The sequence below is a fragment of the Centrocercus urophasianus genome, unplaced genomic scaffold (genome assembly GCF_019232065.1).
Source record: "Centrocercus urophasianus isolate 14NV4802_14NV808 unplaced genomic scaffold, USGS_Curo_1.0 seq_49, whole genome shotgun sequence".
Taxonomy (NCBI): Eukaryota; Metazoa; Chordata; class Aves; order Galliformes; family Phasianidae; genus Centrocercus; species Centrocercus urophasianus.
Genome location: NW_024885077.1, coordinates 398,050 through 419,397, shown reverse-complemented (window position 1 = coordinate 419,397; position 21,348 = coordinate 398,050). Strand labels below are relative to the sequence as shown.

Sequence of the window (21,348 nt, the reverse complement as noted above, 5' to 3'; positions counted from 1 at the left end):
ACACTCAGTTATTGATCTCTCTCCTTCACTGGCAGGAGCTGCCCTGTCATGAGCCAGCATGGAGCTTGAGGAACACATGGTCAGGAGACAGGTCAGGGGAGCTGCCCTGCTGCATGCCGGTAACCAGTCCTTGGTCACCTGGAGTGCTGAGAGCCCAGTGCTGGGTTCCAGGATGTGCCATGAGGCACCAAGGATGCCCAAGGTCTTCCAATGCTTTTCCAAACCATAGCTCATTGAAATAGCCTCAAAGCGCTGGGGAAACACTGGGAAAAATTGCTCCTCTTGCTTTTCAGGGCAGGGCAGCTGGGAGACATGCAGCAGAGGCAGAGCCTTCCGTTGCCTGGGACAAGTCTCTCTCTGTGTTCTTGTCCAGATCTTGCCACCTCTGGTGTTTCCTAAGCATTAGCTGCATGTGAGAAGTCCTAAAAGGTTATCATTATTTACCTGAATGCTTGTGGCAGGTGTCAGGGAAAAGCTGTGCATTTGTCTTCCCTTTGGATAACCTGTTCTCTGAGTACAAGCGTAGAAAGTTATAATTTCAATACATCCAAACGCGTGTAATTAATCACAAGTGCAACATACCTCCTTCCTGCTGTGAAACCTCATTAGCAGTGTGGGTGGAATCCTAAAGTGCCGTATGTGCCACATTCAGCGCAAAGCCTTCAGCTGGGGCAGTCTCAGCACACAGGGTGGCTGTGAGCAGCGTGGTGCAGGGGCTCAGAGCAGGGGCGTGAGGCAGACTGGGATCCTCTGTGTCTGCTGCTCCATCCGAGCTGTGCTTCAGATGTAAGCAGAGATTTCCAAGAAGCTCCACTAACTACAGGCAGCAGAAGCTGTGCACCCTCATTGCAAGAACGACCACAATTACGCAGATGAGATGCGGCTTTGTGCTGCCTGCAGCAGCAGCAGCGACAGAGGCCAAATCGCTGTTCCTTGCCCAGGACTTTTGTCACTTCTAGAGCACAGCTCTCCATTCTCGTTGCAACATTTTCCAGTAGGATCCATTACAGCGTTCAGGGACTTTTTGCCATCAATCAGCTGCTCTCCCTCAGACTGCGATGTGTGAGGTGCAGTGCTTGAGTGCATCCTCAAATGGAAAAGCAGCGCGGTGCAGAGCCGGGAACGGCACGGCTGGAAGATCTCTGAGCTGAGACTAATGAGGGGTAAGGGCAGCCTGGCAGCACGCTGCGGGGCAGGCATTTGGAGATGGAGCCCCTGGGCTGTATTCAGTGAGGATGAACAGGGGGTAAGGCACAGCAGAATCACTTTTGTCAGTATCAATTCCTTCTCTGCTCAGAGTTAAAACACCAGAAGCAGTGCATCTGCTAGCAGAGCTGATCAAACCCATCAGCTATTGCTTCAAAAAAAGACGGTTGCTGCAAGATTTGATATCCCAAAAAGGCAAAGCTGCTTTAAAGCATATTTTTATGTTAGCTTAGTGTTTTCGTGGCAGCACATGACTCCTGCTGAGTGCCTGAGCAGCTACTACACACACTGGATACTCAGCTCTGCAGAGCTCAGCCCTGCACACGGAGGCTTGGAATCCCAAGGGATTTTGGGGAACTTTGTGCATCCCACCAAAGCTTTATTTTTGCTGTGGGATTTGGTGGCGTCGCTTAATTGAGGCTGAAATACATAAGCAGATAAAGAGGCTGAGGACATCCCCTGTTTCCTCTATTGTCCACAGAATGTTTGGTTATGGAACCCAAAATCTGAGGTTTTGAGAGGCAAAGTCACCTTCCAGCTATCAAAACACTTCAGGTGAGGCAGATGGGAAAGCAGAAATATTATGTAGGTTTGGGCAGTAAAACTGACATTGAACCCATTTGCCTCGTTTTTCAGGCTCTGATGATAGTTAATGACAGCTTACAGAAGTTGTAAGTGATCTAAAAAAGCCATAAAAAGCTGCTTTGTGTCCTTGCTCAGGGGATGAATTTAACAAAACCATTACGGGGCTTTAAAACAGTGTTTTGACTTTCTAGAACCAGCTGTGGGATGATCCAGCTGCGATCGGAGCCCTCTTGCATCTAAGAGAACATTTAAGAGGATTAATCCCAATAATTTTAATTCAACAAAATGACCTTATGTAACATTACTGAGGAATTAATGAGAATTCTCGCATGTGGGTCATCACCAGCCCAGTGGATTTTTTTCCTGGAGGATCTCATTGCTCCCAGGCAGCGCAGACCAAGTAGATTGACAGCACAGGCCATTACATGGGATCAGAAAGCGAGGCACTCGGAGCTGGGACCCCTTTTCTTCTGCTGCATCATTATTTGGGAACGCACAGAGGAGAGGAGCGCAGCTGTCAGCCTCCTCTGGTGCTATTTGAAACCCCTTTGCCCCGAGGCTTTTTGCACAGAAAAATGCAATCTCATCTAATGCAGGCACTGCTGCAGGAGTAGGTGCCATCCAGCTGCCTCTCCTTAATCGAAAGAAATCCTGGTCTGATGGTTTTTGACTGAGTTTCCTCGCTGTTCTCACTGAGCGGAGCGGGATGCGTATTAAAGCTAATTAGGTGCACGTAGGGTAGTCAGTATTTGATCTTAATATTAAAGGCCCCAGGAGAGGGCAGGTTATCAAAGTTACACAATTCCAAATTGCAGTAGAAGCAAGCTGTGTCAGTGCCCTGGTGTTACATAAAGCCCCAGCCTGCCCCGCTCTGGTGTTGTGAGTGATGGGGTGGTTGGGGGCAGCCAGCCTGCAGCCCTCCTTGCTGCTTCTCCTTCCTCTTTGGGCAAAGTTCAGGTTTATTTTGTTTTATTGCTTTTGGGAGCATAAGGCAACTGATTTCAGGCAGAAAGGAGGAGCTTGTGTTTGTTCTGTATTAGCAAGCATGATGGACTTATTCTCTGGATGTGCTCTAGGGCCTTTATGTCCTTCTTGCAGTGAGGGGCCCAACGCCGAGCACAGCACTTAAGGGAGTTAGGCATAGCGTCTATAGGCATAGCGGGGTATACTTGTTCGCCAGGGAATGCCACCGTGGGCTTATTTTTCTGACTGTGTTTTGTTAGGTGAGAATGCTCCTACCTGGTGCCAGCTGCTCTGCTCTGCCTTCTGCTGAAATAGCTGCAGTGGCATCTTTCATTTATCAACAGCCGTTCATTACTTTCAGGATGTATGGGTGTCTTTACACTCTTGAACTTATTCTATATGCTCACAGTGGAAAGCAGAGTACAGGAAATAGAAGTACAACAAATCTTGCAGGTCAAGCAAGGGAAGGGGTGTTGGGACATCCCAAAGCACAGTGCAAGAAACAGCTCACCCCAATAGACACAGGGCAGGGAACTGAGAACGCAGCCCAGGAAACCATCTTTTGTCTCAGCAGCATGCAGCTCAAGTTTGCATCACCCCTTGAGGCTGCCCAGAGCCAAAATGAAGCATTAAGAAAAGAATAACAGTAAAACTAAGAGCTGATTCAGACAAGCCACAGGACTGCAGGGACACAGCACCACGTTGGCAGTTTTCTTTGGTGTGCATCTTTCTGGTTCTTATCTGATTTAAAAAGGAAATGAAGAGTGTTCTGTGTATGCTTTATACACACACTGGGTACAGAGGTTTGGGGCAGATGCCATATCAGGTCCCTGCACGCCCAGAACGCAGTTGTTAGCTCATGTCTGTTCACCATAGGCAGAGCTACAGCAGGAGCGACGTTCATTCTGAGCAGCCATGTGGGAGTTCCAAGTAACATCACTTGTGGCTTTTTGGCCAGCAGCAGAGGTACGGAAGCACATGCCTGACCTTAATCAGACCTTGTGAAGGCATCAATTCCTTACATGCATCCTTATCAGACACATATTTTGCCTTAGGAGAGCAAGAAGGCTTCTGTCCTGGTTCATGCAGTTTTCGCAGTTCTTCTGAGCAGGGATAAGCAAAACGTATCCAGGGCTGCAGTCTGGCAGCACGTCTCAGTCTCCCGATGGATTTGCTTATTTTTTAACATGAACCAGCTGGTTAGTTGCAATAACATCTTTGCATGCAAGAAATACCTCAGTGATAAGTATTTAGTTTTGCATGACCATAAGGTATTTCCTCCAGAAAGGAGATCATCCCCAGCTGGGATTTTATCAGAGCTCCATCCATGTTTCTTGGGTGGGCATTAAGAATCCAGGTTGAAAAAGTTAAGCTTTCTCAAATGAGCACTGCTTGGCCCCAGGGTGGCCCCGACGAAGGAGTTTGTTTTACTTTTCAAAAGCAGGCATGGAGGCAAACAGGCATCTTGACCTCCATCTCAGAGCTCTTGCAGGATTGGGATGCACAGGGTGTCATTCCACAGCTGGAGTGGAAGAGGTGTGGAAGTTGTGAGAGATCTGTACCCTGCCATGGGTGTCTGCGCTGTGCTGCTGCAGCCTTTCACACACAAGGTCACGGGCATCTGCGTTCATTTAGTTTAACATAATCCAGGAGTTTTTAATCGCATTTCAGGCTATTAAATGAGTGAGAACAAAATCACTGGAATTTAGCTTCATAACTCTCCTGTAAACAAACTTTTTTAACCTCATGTTAAGATAAAAATCTATTTAAGAAATAGCTGATTATGTCCAGCAGAAAAATTTCCATCAGAATTTGATCAACCCTTTCTCTTCCCTGTATATTAAAGTAATATGTTTGCATTCTTATTTTTCCCCATTTGCAAACAAGGCTTGCAGTTTGCTTCTTTTTTCCTTTCGTTCAACCTCTGCCCACCCTCACCAGAACCTGATATGAAACACAAAGGCAGGGCGCTGCCAGCTGAAGCCCTGCAGCCTCCTTACAGCTACCTGCAGCCTTGCAGATGAAGCTCATTGCCGTCCGAAAGCTGTGCAGTGACCTTTAACTGCCTTAATTTGTTCAGATGAAGATGAAGAGCAAGAACTGAATTGATAGGAACTGGACCGTTCATTTGCAAGGTGTTTGCTCACAGTAGACTTCTACTGTAATAATCTCCTGGCGATTTCTTGCCCAGTTTTATTCAAGTAAATCACTGTCATTTTAGGGATGTGCCTTGATATGGGGAAACTTCTTTCAGCTGGGAACATCCTGCTGATGGAAAGTAAATCGTCATAGGCAGAACAGAAACAGTATGGGATTTATTTTCTCTGCTAGGTCATTGGAAGGCTCCATGTATGTCTTTTGCAGTGATGCAGGCAGTTTGAAGCCACACAAGCAGGAAGTCAGCAGGAAGCATTTCAGCAGTTTTTGCTTGAGGTTTTGGAGCAGTTACAAAGTCCAGGAGATGCGGCAGGGCTGTGACAGGAGGAACAGCCTGCACACAAACCAGCTTTCAGGAGCTCCGTGCTCCATACCTGGTACATATCTACTTCTCCTTGAGAGCCCTTGGAGGACAGGTACTGTGAGACAGGAAAAATGTGTAGATGTGGTGTCTGTCTTCCTTAAATATAGAGGAAGAAAATAGGAGTAAAAGAGGTTAAAGTTTGGTCAACTTGTAGAAGCTTCCAAGGGAATTGAACTGCAATCAGTTTGTAAGCACCTAGGAAATAAAAGGGCAGATGATTGACATCCTGCATGGATTATTAAAAAATGAGGCACATTAAACTGATCTCATTTCCTATTTTGGTAGGGAGTGGGACAGGAATAGTTCATAGAATCATGGAATCATAGAACATAGAATGAAAAGGGTTGAAAAGGAGCACAGTGCTCATCCAGCTCCAACCCCCTGCTGTGTGCAGGTCACCAACCAGCAGCCCAGGCTGCCCAGAGCCACATTCAGCCTGGCCTCGAATGCCTGCAGGGATGGGGCATCCACAGCCTCCTTGGGCAACCTGTTCCAGTGCCTCACCACCCTCTGGGGGAAAAACTTCCTCCTCATATCCAACCTAAACCTCCCCTGTCTCACTTTAAAACCCTTCTCCCTCGCCCTATCACTACCCACCCTCACACACAGCCGTTCCCCCTCCTGTTTATAGGCTCCCTTCAAGGATTGGAAGGCCACAATGAGGTCTCCCTGCAGCCTTGTCTTCTTAAAGCCAAGCAAGCCCAGTTCCCTCAGCCTTTCTTCGTAGGAGAGGTGTTCCAGGTGGACAAATGTTCCCCCAGGACTGACCTGGGTGAACTGAATTCTGGCTTGGATCATTCCTCAGCTCGAGATGCAGCCCTGCTGTGCTGGAGGGACTGTGTGCTCCATCCAGAGCTGCCCTTTCCCAGCTGCTGGGTCGCCACATGTCAGCAGAGACATGCAGTGAAGTGATCTAGGGCTTTGCTTCTTTAATACGTCCATTTTTTGGTGAGAGGCTGAAGGCGCGTGAGTGCTTTGTTGAATGGAAGCCAAGGCGATTCTCTATGCAAGATGCAACCCCTGTTTCCAAGTATTTCATTTATTTTGCAATTAAGCAATAATCACTGAGGCACTGGGCGCTTCTTCAGGATTAATGACTTGCCGTGGGGTGGCAGAAGATCTGCTCTGCAGTGGAGCCCTTCTCCCCAGCAAATACCTGTCTGTTAATGGCATCCTAAAATGAGTATGACAATATAATGTGCAAACATATGGACTTTATGTCAGTGGCTGATGGATAGGAAGTAGGCATTGATAGGTACATTAGACAGGTTGATTCAGTTGTCTCGCACCATTCCATTCAGTGCATGCTGTTTCATTAATCACTTGGTGAATGAAATGGCTTTTTAATTGCTTAGAATCGCTTTCAAAAATTACATCATTGTCTCCCCCCCACAGCAACCCCCGGGATCCTCTTAAATCCTTTTCCTTCCTCTGCCCTGGGAAGAACAGGCTCTCATGTGGCAGAAAGGAGCCTCCCTACAGCAGCTTCCTTTGTATTTCAGACACAGAAAAATATACTAGCCATTTAGAAAACAGAGAATTCACATTTTTAGTGCTGAAAATCCTCAGTTCCTACTAATTTGCAAGTTGCTTAAGGACTGGCCCACCCTGCCTGAACCTTTAACAACTTGACAGTCATAATGCCCTGCTCTTTTCTATTAGTTCCTTTGCATTTTTTGTGGTCATAGTATCCAAAACCCATTGCTGCTTGCATGCTGAAGTACACAAGCTGGATTCATAGAATTATAGAATCATAGAACCATAAAATGGCCTGGGTTGAAAAGGACCACGATGATCATCTGATCCCAACCCCCTGCTGTGTGCAGGTCACCAACCAGCAGCCCAGGCTGCCCAGAGCCACATCCAGCCTGGCCTCGAATGCCTGCAGGGATGGAGCATCCACAGCCTCCTTGGGCAGCCTGTTCCAGTGTGGATTAAGCCTCTCCCTAGCAGTGTACCTCCCCAGAGTGGTCCCATAGGCAGTAAGGCACAGTTCTGCAGAAAGGTAAATCCCAAGCAGTTGAGCGGCAGCGAGAACGTTCCCAAAGAACCATTGGAAAAGCCGCCAGAGGAGCCCAGCGATCGACTCACTGAGGCAAGCAAGAAGAAAAACATTTGCTAAGAGCATATAGGACAATAAACCAGTTCACAGTGTCCTAGTAGTCTTTGGAACAGCACTAGTCAGTGGGGATTCGCTCGCTCCAATCTTAGGTAATGTGCTCACTGCATGATTGATTAATCCGTAGGTACTTCCTACGGCAGAACTTCAATACTGGCATCAGCTGCGCTGCTTTTAGTCGTCGTGGCTGCCTTCCCAGAGAAATTTCACAGAGGAACAATCGAGTTTTTTTCCTCCGTGTTCTTTTATGCCCCGTTTCAAAGCAATGCTTTTATGCCCGTGCTTTGAACACGTTGCCCTGTCAGCAGGATGTGCACTGAGGGATACCAGAGCCGCTCTGCACTGCTTGGTTCTGCCTCCTGAGAGCAGGGAACCCTGTGATGTGGCAGGGAGTTGGGAAACATGGAGCACTTAGAAACACAGGGTGTTTAGATGTGGAAGCGTTAGGCAGCAACTTCACAGCACGAGGCCTTCTCTGAGTTGCCCAGAGCCAACATTCCGCCCTCCGTACCCCAGAATCCCACCCCAAAACAGCCAAACACAAGGAGTGAATTATCTCTGGTGGTGCTTTTTCTGAATACCCACAGGGTCCGTCCTATGCAGAGCTCACAGAGGAGCAGGGGCTCTACCGAACTCCGGTGGGGCTGATGCAGACCCTGTGCTTTGTGCCAGTTATAACTCTTCAGGCTTGACTGCAACTTTTGGCAAAGCAGACATTCCCAGAAGCTATTAGAGAGCGTCCAAGGAGGGCTGTGAGATGGGGAAAGGTCTGGAGAGCATGGAGAGCGAGGAGCACCGAGGGCCCTCAGTCTGTTAGGGTCAGTGCCATGGTGGGAAAGCAGGGGGTTGGTCACTGGTGTTAGAATGCCTTTTGGTGAGGTTCACATCATGGCAAGTAGCTGTTGTTGTGCTTGTATCAGCCTTGTTCTTCATGTAGTCATCTGTTAATAACACGAGGCTGGCATCCAGCTCTGCTCTTCATGCCATCCCAGCACTGTATCTATTGCACTCTTGCATATGATCCTTGCTTGCTCTTCTTCTCCCTAGGGGAGATGCCAGCTCTGGTCAAAACCTCGGTTTGTGTATGTGATCTAGAAAAAAAAAGAAAGAAGAGTCGCATTATAGACAGGATGCTGGGTTCTATTAGTGAACGTATCCGTTACTGAAGGACTGTACGTTGTCCAGTGAGATCTGCAGATGAGAAAGGAAGAACTTCATTTTGGCTAAGCAGATCATCCTCTCTGCTAATATCTAAGAGACAGGATCATAACTTATGTCTTCACTGGAAAGAATTGCTGTCAAGCACAATTAGCTCTGTGAACTGGAGCCATTCTCTGGGCACGCCCTGGCTTAGTCCTTGAGTTTTAGAGATGAGGCACCAATCTTCCACCCTGCCCATGGCAATGTCATGCTACAAAACACAGGGATGTGTTTCCTGTGTCCAGCAGGCCAGCTGTGTGTCTACAGATAGGACCCAGCCTATAATGGCACACGTCTCATAATCTCATTTCTTATTCATGCTTGCCGGAACCCAGGCAGCTGCTTAGCGCATTTTGCACAGGGGAAGTGATTCTGGCAGCAGGTCCAGCCAGGCTGCAAGGACTCAGCCCATCAGCTGGTTCTGACAGCACTGACAGACTGACAGAGCATCCAACGCATGGAGCTGCAGGACGTGGGCTTCAGTCCTGCAGTGCTTCCTGAGGGATACATAACGTGCCTCCAGGCTGCAGAGCTCCCAGCACTGCCTGGGAAGGCATGAAGGCCTGTGAAGATGTCAGGTGCTACATTTATCCATGGCTGTGGCATGGATAAATGCACAGAGGGGGATTTTGACCCACTCCTTTTGGAAGGCACCCAGGAGTTGCTATGAAAAGGACTAGACAAAAAATAGTTTTCTGTCTTTTTTTTTTTTTTCTCAGTAGTTAAGACCTGATCTGTTGGTCGTTGTAAGCAGGGAATATACTTCCATAGGCCTAGTCAGAAAAGATAAGGTAGGACCTGGAAGCCTCCATGTGCAAGCAAGAGGTGGTACTGCTGGGTGCAGGGACAGCCTGCACCAGCCCTACATGAGACCTTGACAGAGAGCAGAAGGGATGTTAATTGCAGGCACTGGGCTCAGATGCATTAGTGGTAAGCAGCCAGAAGAGTTTGAAAAGAAATGATGACTAAATTAAGTGAATCAAGCTGCCAGATGTGCTCTTCAGACGAGCGCAGTTCTGTTTTCAGTGTCTCCCCCACTGAATGACATTCTCAATAGGTTTTTGTCCTCTCTATTTTCTCTTCAGGATCATCCATGAGGATGGCTTCTCTGGAGAAGACGTGAAGCAGTACAAGCCAGTGGTCTACAGCAACACTATACAGTCTCTGGCAGCTATTGTACGTGCCATGGATACCTTGGGCATCGAATACGGTGACAAGGAACGAAGGGTGAGTTAAAATCTCCACTTCTTGGTACAAAGAGCTGAGAACTGGGACACTCCTCAGCACAAACAAAACATGTCTGCACAATCTGAATGTCTTCGGGGGGAAAAGAAGTGAGGGGAAATGTTTACATTATTGTTACATGCCCATTGCATGGAGTTTTTTAAGAAATAGGTGCATAGGTGCAATTACACGTGATGTAACAGCTAAGGTAGGAAGTGTCACAACAACCTGGCACTGGCCAGGCCACATGAAAAATAATTCTGTTCATCTAAGGGCAGTGAAGTGAGAGGTACTGATAGATCTGAGGAAAGAGAGAGAAGATGTGTCCTGTCTGCTGTCTGTGCATGGGGTGTGTGTGGGAATGTCTCAGGGAGAAGTCCTGCTGCTCTTCAAATCCCTTCCACCAGCTGCTAATATAGGAAGGCTTTTAGAATGAACTGCACTTAGCAGGGACTTGACTGACTTTTACTCACATCTCTGCCACTCAAGCGTGCCCAAACAGCAATCTTGCATGCAAACAGGACTATCTGTTACTTCACTGAGGCTTTTACAGGCAGGATCTTAGGTAGCAGTGTTCATGTAAGTCCATCAGAGTAACAGTTTGATGTCTGGCAGCCTTGTGAGGCCACGCACCTAAGCAAGCCAGACCTTTCCCCGTTGCTCCTCTGTTGTTTTAACTAGCTCCCTATTTTTAAACAGTCTCCTTTACCAGCTGCCTGTGCTATCCTTTGCCTTTCCTTCCTGCATTTCTAGATCAAAGCAAACTCACAAGGCACTAGAGAAGTCAAGATCAGTCTTTTTGCAGAAAGCAACGCTACTTGCTTTCACTGGAAATATAACCATTTCAGTTTCAAGACCTGTTAAGGGCAAAGTCCTGTATGCCACTGAGTTTATCGTGGCTATTTTTAGGAAGCTATCAAATGACAGATGTATTACATACCTCAAACTCCTTATCTAAGAGTTGATAATAAAAGCATTTGCTGGAAGGGATGCCAAAATCCTGCTGTGGTGCTGCTGTATAAAGAGGTGCCTTATGTCTCCCAGTCGCAAAGGGGTGTTTTGATTTCTTTGCACTGAGGGATCTTTCCCACAGGAACCCTAAATCCTGGAGGCTCCTTCATCCCAAACGCAGCAATGATACAATAATGGAGTTCTTGTGCGCTTGCCGAGAACTAATGCTGACGGCTTTCAAACTGACTACATTAATCTGTTGATTACTCAGTGACTCAGCTCTCAGCAAGGCAACGTATCTTGCCTCAGTAAAAACCTATGTCCAGGAAAACAGAAACAAATCATTCCCCATGTCTGATAAACAGTCTGTGGCAGACAGCTTTAAATTGTAAATTCTCTTTTCCCTGTTTAATGCCTGAAATCCTAATTCTAGGGGGGGGGAATTCAGCACTGCCCGAGTGCCAGGCTTGCAAAACAGGGGGCATAGATGGGGAGAGCTGTTATCAGAATGTCAGAATGAGGGGAAGGGCACTGGGCTGCATGGAATGTCACATCCATTCATGTTCCTATGGAAAAGATTTGGAGTATCTTCTCCTTTTGTAGACATAATACAAAGGAGAGCAGAGAAGCCAAGCCTGCCTGCCATGGTCTTCCACTTGCTCCTTTCTTTTAGTCAACCTCCACAGAAAGTTGCTGGTATTAGCAGCAAATACTATTTATTTTAATCTCGTGGCTTCTGCTACCCCACTTTTGTTATTAATACACAGCTGCTGTAGAGGCCATTAAACAGGCGATTTGTTGAGCATTATGCTGCACAGTTCATCCCTTTTCAAGCAAAGCTTTTCTATTTTAAAAGTCATTCCGCAGCCAAGGGTTTCCGATGCAAATCTTTTTGTGAGGGATTTTCCCTACTCATCACTTAAGCCTCCAGGAAAACAGACCTGACCAAGGGGAGCAGGGGCTGGGGCTGCTCCCAGGTGACTCGGAGCAAGGCAGGAAAGGACATGGGGCCGGGGACTGTCTGGCTGCTACAAAGCCCCCCAGACTTCAGGGGAGATGCATCTCCCCCTTATTCCCTCACCGTGTTACCCAGACCTTGCTCAGATCCAGGTGAAAAACAGCCTCACTCTCCCCTCTGTAATAGATGTGAATTGGATGCTCTGTGCTTTTGCTATTGAGGAAAAGTAACCAAGCCCTCTCTTACACATCTCCTTGTTCTGCTGCCCTTAATTATCCCTCTGGTATTTAGTCTAGAGGGAGTGCAAGGCTGGGGGAAAATCTGGGCTAAACCTCCTTGCTTCAGTCAGCCACACAGTGACCAAAATAGGAAGCAGGAGCTGAAAAGACAAAACTAACCACAAAAAAGTCTCGCTGACCCACTCTGCTGATAAGGGCCTGCCTGCAGGTTGGGTACAGAGCTGTGCAGGATCTCACTGTTAGGCTGGTCCTTGCTCGCAAGAAGATGTTCTCTTTCAGGTGACTTTTGGGGCTGCCCTCCTCTTCCCTCCCTCACCAGAAGGACTGAGGATGCTGTGCAGCCGCTGCTGCCTCCCCATAGGAACAAAGCAGTGTGTGGGAGAGACCCTGTCTCATAAGACCTGCTCCTCTTTCAGCCTTTCTCTCCTTGTCAGATGCAAAGACCAGCCGGTCTCCCATTAAGAGCAGAGCCAGCTTTCTTGCCCCTCCCTGAGGCGCACTGCGGTTACCATCATTCACATTTTTGGGCAGAGAAGACGCACAAAGGCAGGACATTTCTCAAGAGGTGGGAAAAGCCAAGCAAAAAGGAAATCCCGTGCTATTTCCACAGCCTGCCCTGTTGCCGGGGAGATGTTGGCTTGCTCAGAAAGGCGTGCTGTTGCCTGGAGTGGCCCATGTGCTGCTGGAAAGTAAGGGTGGGGGGCAAGAGAGGGCACAAAGAACTCAGGGAGCCTCACACGAGTTCTGCTGGAGGCTCTGTTTCCTGAAAGCTGCCTCTTCCGTGTCCCATGAACATATTTTCCTCCTTTGTCACCTTGCAGTCCCTCGAGTCCCTGAAAGCACAAGATCTTGCCTTGGTCAGTGATCCCAGTAAAATAACAGCAGAAAAAGACGATCTTTGCACAGCAAGAGCAATGGCCCCAGAAGCAGGGGCTGTTTTCCCATAGTCATACTACTAATATAGGTAGCATTTAGACCGGAGACAAAATAACCTTCTATCAAGGCTATCACGGGTTGCTCCCGCAGACAGAATTTGGCTTGGAAGAGCCTTCCACTTAAAAAAGGCTGTAGAGCTGGAGCTGCCAAGCCTTCGTGCAGAGTTTACTCGGAATAAGTTTGTAGGTCTGTACTCCTTTCCAACCTCGGTAATTACAACAGAAAACTGGCAATTCGTTTAAGGTTAAAATGTGATCTGGGAGCTGGCACCGCCTGCGTTTTGACTATTTATAGGGCAGCAGTAGTAGCTGTAACTGATAGTCAGGATCCCGGTCTGCTGCAGACATGTAATGGTGCTGGAAAGCAGGAGGAGGTCCTGGGTTTGTGAAGAAGGGGGCTGATACCCACTCAGTAGAAAGAGAAGAGATGGGGACTCAGATAGAAACAGCCTAGAAAGTGGAACAACAGTGCAGTGAGTGACTGATTGCACAGAATCCTCCATCCCCAGAGGTGGATCCAACCTGCCTTTCTTCCAGCAGAACCCTATCAAGCACCATGTGAGCTCAAAGATCCAGAGCTTCCTTCCCCCTTTACTTCCCCAGGGTGGCCTAGCAAATGCGTTTTTGGTTGAAATTCCTGTAAAAAAGCCCTTTTGCAATAGAGCTGAAAGGAGGCAGGGGAGGGTGGGTGCTGAGCTGGGGCCGTGCCACCTTGCCAAGCACTCTGTGCTGATGTTTCACACGCTGGTCCTGCTTTGGGATGAGAGCTGTTGTGTTGGCATTGCAGTGTGTTCACCCTCACTCAAAAGTGAGCACTGAGCTGCTTTTTGGAGTCTCTGTGGAGCTGTGGGCTGGTGGTAGTGAGCAGCAGCAGCAAGGGGTGATGGATAGTCAGCCCCTCTGCCAAACACGGAGCACTCAGAAAGCAGAGCCTAAATAACACATTTCTTGAGGAAAAAAAAGAAGTATTTGGATACCCTTCAGCACCCGAAGTGAGCCAGATGAGGAGGGCTGGTGCAATCACACCTCAAAATGCCATTCACATCTGCCTTGTTGGTGAATGCTTGGCACCAGTCAGGCACAGAACATTGCTGACATTTCTCCCAGTTCTGAGATCAGCCTTACAGCCCACACAATGATACCAGTGACCAGAGTGGATGCCATTAATTAACATCAGTCTTTTTTAATTTTAATTTTCTTTTGAAGAAAAAGAGGGCAAGTAATGTCTCAGGGTAATGATGATAGGAAGACCACAGTCATTTAGCCCCAGCATCAAGATTTATATTGAATCTAATCACATCTTTCACCACCTAGGGAGGGTTTTTAAGAGGATGGTGCCTGAGTCGTCCCAGAGAGACACAGGGAAATACTGGAGGGACAAAGCAGTGGGCACAGATGTCAGGAAAAGGATCTCTGATCAGATCAGGTTCAGATATAGAATGCTGTTCCACTCCTGTCTGTGCATTCAGGGGCTGGGGGCCTCTCCTGCAGGGCCATCTAGCCCCAGAGGAGTTAAAATGTGGGCAGTGAAAACAGGGAGGGAAAAGTGGGGAGCGAAAATAGGAAATACCCAAATAGGTTTGTAAGTTATGGGTATTGCAACCAGGATACACTCAGGTACTCTGGGCTCCTTGTTTGATGTTCATCTGGTGGCCAGCACTATCTTCAGGTGCTCACTCGTCTTCAGAGCTGGTTTTTTGTTTTTTTTTTGGTCTTTCTGCTTTCAGTTGCTATTTTAGGCTTGGTTTCAGGGTAACAAAGAACGCCAGCCATCCAATGGATGTGGTAGAACAAGAGGTAATGGCCTCAAGTTGCACCAGGGGAGATTCAGGTGGGATATTAGGAAATATTTCTTCTCCAGATGAGTGAGGCAGTGGCACAGCTGCCCAGGGAGGTGGGGGATTCACCATCCCAGGAGGTGTTCAAGAGCTGTGGAGAGGTGGCACTGAGGGACGTGGTGGGGTGGGTTGGGATTGGGTTAGGTGATCGTAGAGGCATTTTCCAGCCTTAACAATTCTGTATTTCTATCATCCCCACATCTCCAGCGCTGTGCAACATCCTTACCCACTGTGAAAATGTAGAACCTGTGCTGCAGGGAGATTTGTCCTGTTCCTGGCTTGCAGGCTCTTTCTTTTCACCAAGAGGTCTCTGCATTTGATTCTGCTTTTTGGATGATGCAGGGAGTATTTTTAGTTTGAAAAGGAGGAAAAAAAAGCAACACGCCACCTCTTCCTTTGGAAGGAGGGCTGCTGTTGTGCAATTTGTTGTTCAAATGCAGCTGCAGCTAGTGCTGCCAATGGGACTGTGACAGGGAAGCACGAGGGTGCGAGAGGCCATGGGCTGTGACACCAGTGCTGCGTTAATGACAGCGCGGTGCTGCTTCTGTGCCACATGGTGCTGCTGGAAGGCGACTTCCGCGAGAGCTTCTGCAGAGGCCCTGGTGGGACAGCACAAAACTGATCATTGAGAGAGCTCTGTCACAGGAGCACAGCAGGAGCAGAGCTCCAGGGGGTGAGCATGGCCCCGCTGCCTGCCCAGGGGCTCCATGGGCTGAGGTTAAACACACAGTGCAGCAGAAGCTCTGGAGATGCTTGCTTGTTCCCAGCTCTGCGGCTGGCAAGGCACTGAACTGCTCCCAGAAAGTCCCCCCTCCCAGTCTTTGGGCTGAATTCAGCTGCATGTGGTGCGGGTGCCCTGCACAGGTACGTCTGCAAGTCATTTCTCCCAGCAGGGATGCAGATAGCGACAAACGACTCAGCACATTTCCAATATATGTCAGTTATTAAGTGGATTTATTTCCATCTCTTTGGGGAAGCATTGGAAAGCGCTGCTGAGTCACACTGCTTACTCACCGCTTTTAGAGTACCATTTGAAATATTTGTTTTCCGAATGCCTTCCATGATGTTCCTATTATTTGAATGTCTCCAGATGTAAAACGAAAACATTTATACAGGGCATCCCTGGCCTTTAACAGATCTCTGGTGTGTAACTAGGGAAAAAGCATCAAACAAATGTCTTGGGAAAGGATCGCTCCTTTGACTCTGCCATTGGGTGTTTACTCAGCATTGCAGCAAGGGACAGTGTGGGTTCTGCTCTGGAGCAGCCTGCGGCTTCCCAGCAGCACAGGGTTGGGAGGGAGGGAGAGAGGAAAGCCTGCAGCAGGACTGGGGCAGCACTGGTGCCTCCTGCGGTCCTCCTGGGCACCATGCCCATCTGTCCCCTTCTGAGCTCCTGCTGAGCTCCCAGAGTCACAATATGAGCCTGAGGAGTTAATGACCTGCACACGGGTTGTGTTGGGCTGTTAATCAGTGTTGTGTGCATGGGTAACAGCTGAGGACTCCCTGCCCCTTTGTGCCACGGTCCCCATCCCACCCCAACCCCACCACCAGGAGTGATGCTGGCACTATGTCCAGAGAAGATCATGCCTGCCAGCTTTGGGCAGGTTTCCTCCTTCCTGCTGCACTGGACATTCCTCATGGTGGTAGGAATCTCTGTTCCATAGAACCATCGAATCATAAAGGTTGGAAAAGAACTCTAAGGCCCCCAAATCTGACCCCAGCCCACCCCCTCCATGCCCACTGACTGCACCCATCAGTGCCACATCCCCACAGTCCTGGAACACCCCTAGGGACGGGGACTCCCCAGCCTCCCTGGGCAGCTGTGCCACTGCCTCACTGCTCTTTTGGAGAACAATTTTTCCCGTTATCCAACCTGAACCTCCCCTGGTGCAACTTGACCATTACCTCTCACCCTATCTCTGTTACCTGGGGGCTGAGGCTGACCCTCATCTCTCTACAACTTCCCTTCTGGGACAGAGTGGAAAGGTCTCCTCTGAACCTTCTTTCCTCCATCCCTGTTGGGTTAGGCTGCCCCAGAACAGCCCAGCCTTGTGGTCATCCAAGCCTCACAGCCAGAGACAGCAATGGGAAGCAGGGAGCATCTTCTGAGTCCAGGAGAATGCTCCACTTGCCAGTTTTATTGAGTTTTTATTTGAAGTAATGAGAGCTTTTAGAGCTGGTAGACAATATTCCAGGCACCAGTGGAACATACTTCTTAGCAGGAAGAGATCCCTGTAGTCCAGCAAGTTTGATATCATCCTGTGAAGTTATGAATTGTTCTCTTCCAAGAGAGAACCAGGTTTCATCTCCATTCCTCCCTTCTTCCTTTCATCACATCTGTGTACTTTTTTTCTCTTAGGCAGCGCAGGTTTTGGCAACGCAACCTGCCTGGAGGCGCAGTCTGACATTTCTGTGGATGCCAGAAACAGGGGAATTTTAGGCTAGGTTTTCCTCTCTGAATTTCAGTTTCAGTAATCACTATTCATACAGCAAATTCTCCATTGGCACTGCTGGATTAACATGTTCTGTGCTCTGGTCTCATCTTCAGCGTATAGTTGAATAGCAGCTACAGTGTTCCTTTTCTGGTGGCTGCTGCCCTTGCTTGAATCCCTTAGATTTTAGAGATGACCCCCCCAGGACACACAGGTTTATCAGTAAGTCCCAGCTCTGCATCACTGCCTTCTTGTTTTTTTTGGGTGGCTTCCTTGCTGGCTCCTACCAGTGAGCACCTTTAACAGTGAACTGCCAGTCTGCTGCTCAAGGGTGCTGCAGTGACACAACTGCAGGCTGCTTCATTCCATGTGCTCCAGAGGCAGAAGCTGTACGCAGACCACATTCACCATGACAATGGGTCGCAAGCCAAGTGCAGGCTCGTCTTGTGATGAGTGAATGGGCAGAAATCCTCGTTTCCTCTGCTGCCACTCTGAAAACAAAACCTTGGGGAAGGATGCAGGATGGCGAAGGCTGCAGGATGGCTCATGGCAGCATGCTGGGTTCTTCAGAGCTCTGTGGCTCAGTTCTTTGGGTCACTGTGGGCCAAGAGAGGAGGATCTTGTATTCCTTGCTGGCTATAGAGGCAGAAAGTGTGCTCACATAACACCCCCAGCCTGCAGCCCCAAGCTGTGCTGCTCACAGCCTGTCTCACAGCCCGAGCACTTCAGCATTCAGGCCAAAAGCTGAGATGGGCTCTGGGCCACGAGGTTTCAGAAACCAAGAGGAGCCAGGCCCAGACTACACCTCCGCTCATTTTGCAGCTGTGGGCTGCTGAAGGCACAGGCATTTTGCCACGCTGAGTCACCCCTCCCTTGGACAGACCCCTTTTCCTCGCTCCCCTCTTCTCATCAGCAGAGCTGTATGGTGCATTGGCCCTGGTACACGAGCATCCTGGCCAGCAGCAGTCCATGCAGGCACAGCTCCCTGCTCAAGTTGCTCAGCTGCAGTGCCCCAAGTTCTGGGCAGATGAGCCCCCTGCCCTGGGGCCATGCTGCTGTCAGCATGCATTGCAGCTGCCTTTATCCCAGCCCGTCCAAGGGCACAGAGGTCTGAAGCGGTGGACAGGCTGTGGCACCATGCCCCTTTTCTCCTTCGCCATCAACTTTATATTGGACAAGCAGGCAGCAAATAAACAGGGCTGGTGGGGAGGGGCAGCCTGTCACTGTGCACTGTCATTGCCTTGAAATCCTCCAAGATACCCTCAGGGATTTGTTCCAGCACCAGTGAGCCTTCAGTGACCCTTAAGGAAGAGAATTGAGCCCAGGGCGGAGCTCAGCTCAGAGTGCTTGCTTTGCTTAAATTCCAGCTGTAGGCAGATGCGCTCCCCAACAGCCCTTGCAAATCCGCTGTACAACCAGGCACACCGCCATCAGCCCCTTTTCTGTAGGAAACTGTGGTGTGTCTGGGGTTGGGAAGTGAGCCCACAGCCCTGCTGTGGATCTGTCTCAGCAGAGCTGGGTTTGAACCAGGAAAAAAAGGGACAGCAACTTTTGGCCGAATGCTAAATGAAATATCAAGTAATAGCATGATAAAAGTAGCATCTCCGCAACTGCAAAAGGTTGTTCTAAAGGTTAGGTCTGCCTGTACCCTTCTAGCTCTGGGAATAGCTGTTGCTTTCATCTGCAAGTTCATAGGCTGAAATAAACAGGGCTAAAGCTGTCTGGCCCAGAAGGGACTTATTGCTGATGGTGGCTTGTGTCCAGGAGCAGGCTCTGTCTCCACAGATGGCTCACAGGGACATCCTCACCGCTGAGCTGCAGTGCTGCTGCACAGAGCCCACAGGGGCAGCGCACCTGAGCTCACCACCCATTCCCAGCGCTTCCTCTGAAGCACGAGCAGAAGTCGAAGTTCCTCATTCAGCATGTGCTGCTCAAGGGCGTTTGTCTGCAGAAATGCTTCCTTTCCCTGCCCTAAAGCAAGCTGCCAGGAAGGAAACCCCAACGACTCCGCTTGCCTCACACCTGGTGAATACAGAAGGGATGGACAGACAGATGGACAGAAGGGGCAGATGAACCCTGAATTTCTGTTGATCTATCTCTTTTGCATCATTGAATTTCAAGAGGAATCCTTCCGTTCGTCTATCCAGCTGTCCTATTTATAACCAAAAGAAGTGTATAATTCACAGTGCTTTCTAATTAGATGGTGTAACTACAGTCCTATTTCTCTCCACTCTAATTTGCTCCATTGGAGGATCTTAATGTTTTGCATTACCTCTATCACGCAGGGAGAGCTCTTTGAGGGTTTGAAGCCAGCAATTACGTGCAGCTTTCACTTGTCCTTGAAGCTGATGTAGTTTCATGTGGAAGCATCCCAACACGGCATTTGGAAACCTAGCATTAAAAGACTCCATCAGAGCTCTGTCCAAAGCCAAGGGTCACTTAGCCCAAAGCGTGGCAACTTGGAACGTGATTGCCAGGCTAGGAGGGGCTTTGCAATCCCGGTCACTTCAGGCCTATCCAAAAGGCCTGAATTTTCAAGAGCCCATATTTGGTAGATCTCCACAGCAATCTGCATCCAAGTTTGTGGCTGACATTCAGCTCTCTAAAAATGGAAATAGGTCATCACCACTTGAAATTGGAGAGTTCTTTGTAGAGGGAATGATCCTGGGGGCAAATGCCCACCAGGTGAGCAGAGGCAGGACTGAGCATCACCCAGTGCATGTGTGTGCAATGTCAGAGGAGGTGTGGGCTGACGCAGCTGTGTTGCAATGGAGTTTGTGCGTACAGCTGCTCACCTTGTTTGTGCAGCTCACATATGTCCAGTTTGACTCATTAAAAGCCTAATACATGCAAACACTACCAAGTTGCTAAAATGCCCTGGCAAAATTAGCTGTAGAAAGTTTTGTCACGTTTTAAGCCTGGCTCTGTTAGGTGTTTTGAACACTGTTTATTAAAAACAAAACTGCATTTCCTTGGCATTTGTCTAGGGAAAGACAACACAGTGGGACTGCAGAGCCCCCTGGTACTTGCAGGGTGCTGCTCCCAGCCCACTGTCTGGATTTAGAGGTTCAATGTGGGTGAAAAAGGCTTTGGGGCAGTGCTGTGTGCCCACCTTGCATGCTGCCCGCTTGCACGTCCCACGCTGGCTAGAGGCAGCCCCAAGGCTTGTTTTACTGCTTTACAACAGAACAAATAGAGCAACGTTTCATAACATCCTAATGAGGAACACTGAAGAATGCCCAGGAGACATAGACAATATCAGTGTTCCTTGGCACAGAGGGAAAATCAAAGGCGTTTGTTTGTTATCTGAAATGCCGATCTCTGCTCCTTTTGGAGGTGGGCAGGCACTTTATGGTGCGTGTTCCTGGAAATGCTCAGATGTCACTGGTGGTGCCATCCAAGAACACTGTTTATTTTCAGATACAACTATAAAAACGGAGCAAGGAAATACTCAGAGCTATAATGGATTATTAAGTTCTAAGTGGTACTTTGCACTTTGAATGGCCCCAGAGGCCTATAGACCCATTCTCCTTTCTGCTGAATGGGAAGCATATCTTTGGCTTGAGAAAGCCCAGAGATAGAGGAATCTTTGCCCGCTGGGTTGCAAATCACCTGGGCTGGTGTTTAGTGATGCTTTTTCAGAATGTCACTGCTAAAATACCAGCAGATGAAATAGCTCCCTGCCTCTCATCCCCCACACCCGAAGCCCAAACTGTTTTGACCAGGTCAGGTGTGTTCATTGTCCTCTCTCTGGTTAAAAATCTGTCATTTGCCAGGACTGCAATCATCCATCCATCCGGACTGTGTCATCCTTCTAGCTGGTAAAAACCAACGCTGTTCTGTTGTTTGTGAGGACGCACAGATCCACAAGATCAGCTCGTGCTCACAATTTCAGAATGCTTCTGTAAGGGATTGGAAGAAAAATGAAAAAAGGAAAAGAGTGGTTAAAAAAAGCAATTCAGACATTAACAGTGTCATGGCAACAGCAAATTAGTGCCTCAAAAGCAGAGCTCAGATCACTAAAGGTTTTGGGAGTCACTGCACTGCAGGACTGAATGAAATATTCAGCACATAAAAGAAGTCCCCAAATGTTTCTTTATTTGCGATAATGACGCCAAGCAAACAGCTATTTGCATTCATTTTTGCCTAACCACATTGTTGTTTTTTTTTCCCCTGC

The 21,348-nt window shown here is 48.5% G+C and overlaps 1 protein-coding gene across 3 annotated transcripts in view; it reads left to right on the top strand.

The window, feature by feature from the left end:
* Nucleotides 1-21,348, top strand: part of GNAO1 (G protein subunit alpha o1) — a 116,086-nt gene that overhangs the window by 33,122 nt on the left and 61,616 nt on the right. For all 3 annotated transcript variants that reach the window (XM_042834846.1, XM_042834847.1, XM_042834845.1), the window contains exon 3: nt 9,680-9,821. In XM_042834846.1, the coding sequence (XP_042690780.1) occupies nt 9,680-9,821 (142 nt within the window). The remainder of the gene's footprint in view (nt 1-9,679; nt 9,822-21,348) is intronic.